At 31.7% G+C, this 10694-nt stretch overlaps 1 protein-coding gene across 1 annotated transcript in view; it reads left to right on the forward strand.

The window, feature by feature from the left end:
• The window catches only part of LOC108687935 (proteoglycan Cow), a 145478-nt gene that overhangs the window by 76325 nt on the left and 58459 nt on the right, over positions 1-10694 (forward strand). Inside the window, exon 2 of the mRNA XM_018193980.1 lies at positions 1059-1116. Within this exon, the coding sequence (XP_018049469.1) occupies positions 1059-1116 (58 nt within the window). The remainder of the gene's footprint in view (positions 1-1058; positions 1117-10694) is intronic.

Genomic DNA, 10694 nt, shown 5'->3' on the forward strand with positions numbered 1-10694 from the left:
TATGCGTTTCTCTTATAAATTTGTATATAAATATATAAATTATGTATATAAATATATAAATTTATGTATATAAATATATAAATTTTGTGTATACATATGTTTGATATAAATATTTAAATTTTATATACATACACACTTACATATATTTATAAAAGTTCTTTTAAACAATTTATAATTTAAATTTTAGGATAAAAAAACATATATGTAATTAATTAACACACAAGATATTCGTATATAATTTTATATATCTTGTGAGATATATGCATTTCTTTTATAAATTTGTATATAAATATATAAATTTTGTATAATACGTATGTTTTATATGAATATTTAAATTTTATATACATACACACTTACATATATTTATTTATTTATTCTAAGTCTTCAATAATTCGATGCATCTGATGATGCTACAATCGATGAATAATGTAATTTTACAAAACTTAAGCGTTCAATACTTCGATGGATGTATTTTTATAATTTGACTGCGTCATTTTATGTAATCTCAGTAACTTACGATCGGTATTTAAAATGTGGTCAGCAACCTACATTTCATGTATTTTCCCATTGGTATTTTAGATATTATCTGCGAATTTTGTATATGTATGTATTGCAAATTGGCACGTGAACTATCACGCAAGCTCTCTCCGCAAGCTCGTTCCCCTTCGTCCTTCTAGTCCCAACATGCCCCTTCGAACCCCGTTCTCTTTTTATCTTTGACCTCGGCCTGAACTTCGAGAATATAGATTACGCGTTCTTATTTTACCAGGCAACCCTGAATTTCGTGCACGTGACGAGCGATCGTTCGTCATATTCTCCGCTCACGTGCTTACGACGTATACGTACCGACAGCTTTCTTACCGAATCAATCGAATTGCATTTTGGCGCAAAATGCCACTTACCCTTGATTCCGTGACGATGTGAAAATAATGGCCTTCAACGAGTCTATATAATAAATCTATATCCTTATATGCCTCGTTATATCCCAAAATAAGATTCGCCGTATAAAGTGAATATAAAATTGATCTTTCCTAACATGTCAACTTTCTTATTTTCAGGATGATCCCCGCATAATGAAAGTTGGAGACAAGAAACGTTGGATACACGACCCGAATAGTAAGTGATGTGCTGTCAAAAATATCTGCTTGAGTCTTGAATGCATGCTTTATAATTTTTAAAAGCTTATCTAAATATTTTTAGATTTTAATGGATGTCTTTAATTACTAGGTAATTTGCAGAATTTTTAAATTATTTTTTTACAGCTGGAAGTAACTTTTTTATCTTATTTTCATGTTATTATTTAATAATGATAATTATTTTTAGTAGTAGACATAATAATAAGAGCAAATATTTTTAAACCATTTACATGATATTATTTTATTTTAAAAAGAAAGATTCAAGCTATATAAAGTAAAACGCACACTTTGAAAATTGGTAAAATTTATATACATAATTATATTTGATTGAAATGTATTATTTTCAATCAAATATAATTATGTATATAAATTTTACCAATTTTTCTTGGGCGCCGCAACCCTCTTTCGTTAGGCCATTTTCTGCCACCATTCGTACTATTTCTGTTGCTCGTCTGAAAACTGAGAGTCCTGTTTATAATAGCTCTTTCAGATGTATTATATTGATTGAAATTTTTACATTCGATTTACAATTGTATTCAGAAAAATTTGTATTCAGAAAAAACCAGTCAAGCTTACATATATCGTCGATATTACATTTTTCGTAGTCATTTTAAATTTAACTTTTGATCCGTAATTATTAATCAGAAAAGAACCTTAATCCACAGTATCATATATTAAATATACGATATTTCAGCTTTCCACAATCATCATCTTGAATCCACCATTTTAAAATTAAATATTGATAATTTCTTTTTAATTTGATATCAGCACCTCCAAAAACTTATAAAACTTTCCCCATATAAATAAACACATTTCTTTTAGGAAAGTCAGAGATACGAAAGAGTTAAGAGACTTTTTTAAAAATATCCAAATATGAATAATCAAAGATTAAACGTAATTCTTCTTTTGAACAAATACTTCCGGCACATTCAATGATATGAAAGTTTTGCTGATCAGATTTTGTTTCGTCTATTTCAATCACAATCGTGTATGACGGGTAAGTGAAACATTTAACGTGCTATTTGTATCGTGCGATGTACGCATGGATAATTGGCATTGTCGCTGATTCATCGATCGAATTGTGTTATAGCGTGTCAAATGAATTTCACGCGGTATGTATTCCCTCGAGTACAAATTATCGGGTGGGATGTCATCACCCGCCTTTCGAATGCTTCGCGATTTTTCACCCCCACCGGTTGATGCACGTTCACGAACTTTTCGCGTTGAGAGGATCGTAAAGCCGGATGTACGTACGACTGGTATGAATTTGAATGGAATCTCTTCGTCCGCGCCCGTTGGCTGGTTCACTCGGCGAAATGTGATATTTATCACGAGCGTTGCCGCTAAATTCCCCAGAAAATTCCAAATATATATACTTCATGAACGCGCGCAGTCGAATATATCGTGAAAATCTGAAGTAAAAGCCAGAACGACAGACGGTTGTGAAAATGACGTGAATATTCCCGATAAGAATATCACGCAATGCGAATGATGTACCTGAATAGATATTATTTATTTCATTTTTTTATAAATATAGCATAAAATTTCAAGGTAGAATTATTCAGTTTAATGTTTCAAGAATATTATTTGTTCTAGATATGCATTAAATGTATTATTACAATATTTACATATGAAATTATTAGAAATTATGATGGAAAATAACAATTGAGAATTTTTTTATTTCTTATTTATTAACATTAAATATACTTTAAAAAAGTGAATACATTGTAGTTTGAACAAGTTGTAATAGAAAATCAAATTAGATATTCACGAATTCAAAATCGCGAATAATAGTAATTTACATACAGATAATTGAAATCTATTGATGAGTAAATGAAAGAGAATTGCGGCGAACAGATTTAATGCCAATAGTAGAAAAGATGGTATTTACATGTCGCCTTTTTAAACGTTTCCAGTTTAAATAGTGCCGTTGTTTAAAACATTGTTGGAATCATTCCGTCAAAGATTTGTGTATAAAAAACATTATATGGTGCGCCGTAGTAGGAATAGCAGGACGAATTTATTAATAAAAAAATATAATCCTATTGTAATGCAGATATATGCTGAGAAAAATGGAGGCTAAATGTATAGAGGATGTACGCAGTTGAATGCAGTTTATTCCAGTTTTTAATATTTCTTTACATTTTCCTTTTATTTTTCTTTTTCCTTCAACTCTTTTCAAATCGGCTGTGGCGCTCATGTATCACTCAGATGCTTATAATTCTTTTTAATTCATTTTATTCTTTTTAATTCCCTTGTACATGTTTCATAATTTGCATCAGGTAATTATATTCCTACTTGCATGTTTAATTATAATTACCTCTCATAATCAATTCAAATTGATCCGTTATAAAGTGTCTCACATCAGTGAAACTAGCATTTCAGTTTCAGAATTTTGATATAGTTATTGATTAATTCTATAAAGAAAACGTATAATTATAGATATCCTATAACGTATCTATTTATTTACACCCAATTGTCAAAACTCATCTCAATATTTATTAGGAACTTTAGTTTTCTGAAAAGAAATGTTGAATAAAATAAAAACGATATACATTATTGCTCAAAAATTTGGAGCATTTCTAAATTTTGAAAGAAGGTTAATCAACTTTATTAACATTGCAAATGTTCATTTTTTTTCAATATGTGAAAATTCATATTATTTTAATCAGATATTTTATTTCAGTGATGTCCATTTAAGTAAAAATTAATATTTTCAAAATAATTATGTCTGTAAAGAATCATGTTTTATTATATTATATAAAATGCTTCAAGCAATAGTATATTATATGATGAGCTCTCTGTAAATTAATTTTGTATATTTCTTTGTTTAAAAATTCGTTTAGAGTTCGTGTAAATGTTGCATTATACATATTTATTAATATGTACATAATTATAATTGATATTATATATTATACTATACAATATATAAAATACACGCTATGACCCAATATGACATGAAACTATCGATACAATCGCCAATCGCTTGTCATAATCAAGTGAATAATTCTGTTTATCATAATTAATAATGGACGAATATTGTATGAATGCCAAAACATGAATTATACTGCAATCTAATCATAATGATCTAACAAGATTACAAACGCTCCATCTTGTTGAAAATGTATTTGTTTTAAAAAATATATTTATTTTAAATTTGAAGGCATATAAAATCAAAATTATTTTATAAAATACAATATGCAAGATATTAAGGCTTTAAAGATATAAATTAAGAAATAGTCAACGTCCATACCACGGACTTAAAATATAAATCCAGTATAAATCAAGAAATAATAAAATATTATGTAAGCCAATGTAATCTGGCACAGAGTAATGTAATAGTGTATAATAATTATATATAAATAATAATAAATGATAAAATGACAAACATTTCGACTCCAATTTGGGTCCTCTTCAGTGTAAAGCCAAAAGATTTACAAATTAATTAGAGAGCATTGCAATACAATGAAAAAGTACAATCAAAGCGCTTAATAGTATAACACAACAGTAGTACAGAACAATAGTAGAAATATGTCGCATGTTTAAAGTCTATATGAAAGTCCAACAATAAAAATCATCAATCATTAATAGTATTTGGTAGAATGCCATTATTTCGACAGTTAGATTAAAAAAATAAAAATTTCTAGAGTTTTTCAATCAAAGTGCATGCATGTATACGATAAAGCGTTTATTATAGGATGTTATTTAGTAATAGTTTTTATTTCATGAAAAATAATTTTTAGGTCATTCGTCTTAAAGATTTTGTGTATCTTTATATGCATATTTTAGTACTAGAGTTCGTCGTGTGGAAAAAGATCCTTAGAAAGAAAAAAGTAAAATAAGTAGCTACGAGGCAGTTTTTCGATAACAGTGATGATATTTACACTATCAACGCTTCGAGTAAAGTCATCGCTTCTTAATAATTTTTTATGTGAATGTTGGCGATTGGGCGAGGAAATTTTCAAGAGCTATAGCCGTTTAATAGCACGATGATGAGGATACCTTAAACTTGATGTACACCTCCATTCCTTCCAATTTTCTTTCTCCGAACTATACTAGCACACGCGCGTTATAGCAAATTCTCAAGTAAAGTCGTGCTATGAAGGTCGTAGTAACGACGATAGGTTTCATTTCACACCTCTTAACGTGAAATAGTTTAAGGTTCGGCAGAAGCTGAACGATGGAAAGGATAAAACGAGTCGGGTCACGTATTTAATACCCCTTTCCACGGAATCCTCTCTCATGCTCGATTTTGTGATGTTATCCGAGTTGATCGCCGTTTTCCTTCGGGCGACGAGGCAGGTACACGTTGCATCTTTAATTCTTAAGAGTTGATCGATGTTCCATAGACAACAACGTGATCGTTTTCTTTAAGAACAGCGCAATTTTCTTTTGTTATTGAGATGTCATTCTCCGGAATTTTGTGTAAGCGATGTTTCTGTATCACAGTATATATTATTTGTTATCAATTTACTACATAACAAATTTAATGATTATACAATGAAAAAATTATTATACAATATTTGTGTTATAATATAACACAAAATTTCTTTTAAAATTTTAGATAACACAAGTGACATATAAAAATTACGAATTAATAATTAATGAGTACTTATAACATTTTTTATGAGTAAATACTATATTGGCTTAGCTTTTTAAAAAAAATAGTTTCAATCATGAATCTCACAAAAGTTTTTTTCTGAATCTTTTGAAATTAAAGATTGAATAATAAAATTGAAAAGATTACATTCATGTATAAAACATATTTGTAATCTTCATAGAGTATTTAATTTCGAATAACAAGTTCGTTAATAAATTTATATTGGAATTTTTATTAAGAAAACTTTTAAAACAGGACATTATTTTATTCTTTAATATTTAATGTTAAGTGTTATGAAAATGAATTAAATTATTTTAAGTCTTGCGAAACGATAGAAACGATAGAAGCGATGAAATTATTCAACAAGAGAAAAAAGAAGCAGTTTGGCTTTGCCATGTACAAATTGCGATAAATTATATCAAGCGGCGGTACACGTGATTATGCATTATTTATACGTCTTAATTATGTGGTTTATAATGTGAGCTCATTGAAATGGTTGTTCACGATGATCTTGCATAGGCAGGTACAAATTGGTGTTTTAACATGCGATTGCATGTAATTGGACTTGACTGTAATAATAACGATCTTACACGATAATGCGTGTACCGCAAACACCTAATTATTATCTGATAATGTGTATCATAGAGCGAAGGAAGGGTATATAGAATAGTTATCGGATAATGCCCGCATCAATTTATCTTAACACAAACTCATGTATTGTCGAATCCATTGCAGTTGTATATTCAGATTGCTTGCTCTAGAGCAATCCTTTATTTCTTTTTTTAACGCAATATAAAAAGTAACCTATTTCTCTCGTGAGGAATCGTATTGACATCGTGTAAATCACTGAAAAAAATCTGATAACAATTAGCAAATGTTGAACTTAAAAAAATGAAGGATTGCTTTCGAATGAATAACCTAGATAGACAATTGTAGTGAAGTTTCGCTAATACAATAACAACAATAGATACAGTTTGTATTAAGAAAAATCGATGCGGGTATTATTTAATAAATTTCATTTCATTTAAACTTTTGATTAATGTATAACTAAAATAATGTATAACTAAAAATAATCTTATTTTTCTAAATACAATTTATTATTAATTTATTATTATTTATTATTTATTATTAAATACAATAATGTAATCAATTTATTAGCAATAATTACTCAATATTTAGAAAAGTAAAATTATTTCTATTAACCGAAATTCGATTGAAATTATTATGTTCAATATTTGGAAGTTTTATTACCATATTTTCAGTGGGACGTTGACATGAATTAAGTAATTAGTATCGCAAAAGAGGCTTACTCGTTGAAGTGTGCCTATGAAGGTGCAATTATAATGTCGGTGATGTTAAGGGGAAATTTACAAAAACGCTCGTCTGCCGTTCCAGGGGTTTCTTTTGAGAGGCGCTCGGGGGATTTACGAGGCGCGCTTATTACGAAATTCCGAGCGAGTTGCTGCAACATCAGCGCGCGACGAATCAATTTCTCCCTCGCGGCACGCGCCGCTTTAATCGTCGTACGATGATATGCATGTATCATTATCGCGCAGAATACAGTAATCGGAGCGCATGCAAATTCGTGTTCGCACGCGTGCGACGACGCCGACGGTGTTTCTGCCCCGATGTGTCTCAGGACATCGCACGCGCGATTGCATCCGCCACGGTGCGCCAAATGCGAGCAACCTGCACTATTATCGCGTCGTATCGTACGGTCGTTATCGTGTAGCCGTTTCGTTGTCATCCACGCTATTGACTCGCCAATGCTATTAGCCGATCATTATACTCCGTTCCCGAAATACGCGAGTGCCATCGATCGATCGATCCCAAACCGAGATGTCTGATTCGATCCACCCGTGCCACCAGTTCGCCGCTAGTTCCGAGAGCGCATTGTGTCGCGTAATCGCAATCGTATTGTAATGTACGCCGTATAATTCACGTAGTAATATCGCCGAGTCGCGGGCGCCGCCACCCTCGACACCGTACGATAGATACGCGATTTATGGTATCCGTGGATCCCTCGTGGCGACGGTGCCAGTAATGGATGGTGAGAGGATCAGTCGTCTCTCTCTTTCTCTCCTCCCTCCCTCTGTTTCCCTCTTTCCCACGACGACCGTCGAACGTCCTCGTAAATCGTGCTCGAGGCATAGAAAGAACTCCCGCGGCGGTTTCAAGGTAATTTAGGAGACTCTGGCTATTCACCCAAGAAGGTAAACGAAGGATTGGAGGAGCAAAGAACTCTTTCGTTTCTTCTTTCTTCCTCGGCATAGCCGAATTAACTGTATCAGCGATTACGATACGGTAATAGCAAAAGTTAACCGCTAACGCGACAATGCTGGCCGCCACAGCAAAGTGGATTTTCAACCATCTTTTATGAACTTTTGAAACAAAAATGGACCACACCGCAGCGGTGACCAAAGGGAATAGCTCCGAGTAAATTAGCGCGTCGAGCGAGCAAGCGAGCCAAAGAGTCTTGAGATCCGGTCCTTTCTACAATTATAATATATTCCGTCCTTGTACCACCTGACGTTCGTCGAGGAGAGCTTGTTCTTTTTCTTCTTTGCACTCTGCCCACTTTCTCGCTTTACCGTGTAATCAACAGCAGCCTAGGAAACGAGCAACGTCTCCAATTTTACACAACTTCTGTTACACGTGAAACGTCTTGTCTGTTACTTGAGACGATTCTCGGTTATCCCGTATTTTCTTTTTCCAGACAACTTTTTCTAACTATTTGAGAACTTTATCATTTTGTCGAGCATAACAAACAGAGGACAATGTGAGACTTCCTCGTGTTACCTTCTTAACGCTTTTACTACTAAAACTTTATTTTCATTTATGTGAATTCTTTTATGTCTCACGATTTTGTTTTTTAATAGAATTTCGCTTTTGTGACTTTTTATCTTGCTTTTTATTACATTTTTTAATGTATATGGGAAATGTGGTGTAAGAAAAGAAATTTCTGAATTCAATGATACTTGAAGATATCCTTGATGATACTTTCAAAGATATTTGAAGATATCCTTTTTTATGAAATAAAAAAATTAGTTTGCATTAACGGAAAAAATAATATTGGGTATTGTTTAACTTTTCTTGAAAAAACTTTTTAAATATTTTTGCGAGCACTTTTTCAACGTACCTAATTACACTACGGCTCACATTCAGTCATATTACTGGAAATCTAATATATACTTGTAAAATATTTCATAATTTAATAATTAATCGTTAAATATATGCACGATCTTTTTTTTATTTTATACGTATGCATATTACATATAATTGAAAAGATTTACATTTCAATAAAATTGCGGCTCCGCAGATTTTGCTGAAATTTTGCTTTACATAGTACACAAAATATATTTGCTATTTAAATATGATATTTATATTCTTTGAATTTTATGCGACTACATTTAAAAAATTTTTTTTTTTCAAGATTTACGGTTACTATATATATCTTCTTTTGCAATAATTTTTAATTTTTTAATAACGTAATGTAAAAATTTATGTAAACATCAAAATTTATGCTTGTGTGAATTTAAGAAATCTTTGTAACCGCAATCTTTTAGCGGAAGATACAGCCATCGCTCCATTTCGAAGTACCTTAAATATTTTTCTCAGCCGGCTAAAAAGCCGCTCGCTACGAAACTCTCGACTTTACTGCCGTGAAATCCGGAGTTACGCTCGGCGGATTGGTTCGATCCAGCTCAGAAGAACTGCTTGAATACGGCCAGCAAATGCTTATACTGAACATTTTCCTATGTCTGTTTCTCTTGTCGAATGCCTCTTCGAGTGTGACGTGTATCCGCTTCTCGGCTTGGAATCTCGCGTGAAAATGCTACCGAGTCGCGTTTCTCGACAGCGTGTTTTTCTCACGCGAGAGAACCGTGATGCGTAACGTTCAGTTTTAGACGGAATCGCGATGATCTTTAAGCCCTGGCGACATTTTTTAGTTAGAGACAGTAAGAGATTGTATTTATATCTGTTTATGAGAATTTTGTGAATGATTACACTATGTATGAAGATTTTTATTGATGATCACACTGTTTAAAAGCACGTTGCAAACACTTAGTGAAACTGCATGATGCATCACTTCTGCATGATGATAACATTTTATAAATACTTTAGAAAACTATAATGTTTAAAATTATATTCATTAAATATCAAGTAAACACTTCATTCGTAAACATTTCATAATCAATTCAATGCTTAAATTTCTATTTCATAATGCAATAAATGTTTTAAAGCTCAATAAAACATTCACTCAACATTTTAAGCAAATTTCTTTTAAATTTCTATTACTCTTGCGTTTGCAATAATATTTTTATCCCTTTATTCCGTTTACAATCTGTTTTTTTTTATTTTTTTAGACATTCAAAAAATGTAGAAAAATTCAGAATTGTTTTTTAATATCACTACTTATATTACTGAATAATTTTTTTAACAAGATATTTCAGGAAGAGGAACCGAATTATATCCTCTTTTATTTTGAAGAAATTTTAAACAGTGAAATTGTACTTGTGCCAAAAATCTTACATTACGGCGAAAGATTAAATATACTATTTTTGCCAGGAAGTTGGATTTAGTCTAAGCAAACGAGCGTGAACAAATATGAGTGAACAGCTTGCTTCATTGAATGCCAACAAGCACGAATTTATATCGATGTTCATTCGGTTTCTTATAGCAATGCAATGAAGAAAGCTTGCTATATGGTTGTTTGTTATCGTTCTTTTTCTTGTCAATTTAGTCCCCAGATGCATTTTTGTAACGTGTCTTATCGCGGATCGCTTGTTCCAAACAGTGCGTGAGGAACGTGACTGCAAGAGACACGGTGTCTTCCTCGACCTGCGAGAAAGTTTTCAGTTAAATGCGACGAGTAGAAATGGGTTTTATATATACTATATATACATAGTACATATATATATATATATATATACACACACACACACACACACACACAC

This window comes from Atta colombica, unplaced genomic scaffold (genome assembly GCF_001594045.1).
Source record: "Atta colombica isolate Treedump-2 unplaced genomic scaffold, Acol1.0 scaffold220, whole genome shotgun sequence".
NCBI lineage: Eukaryota > Metazoa > Arthropoda > Insecta > Hymenoptera > Formicidae > Atta > Atta colombica.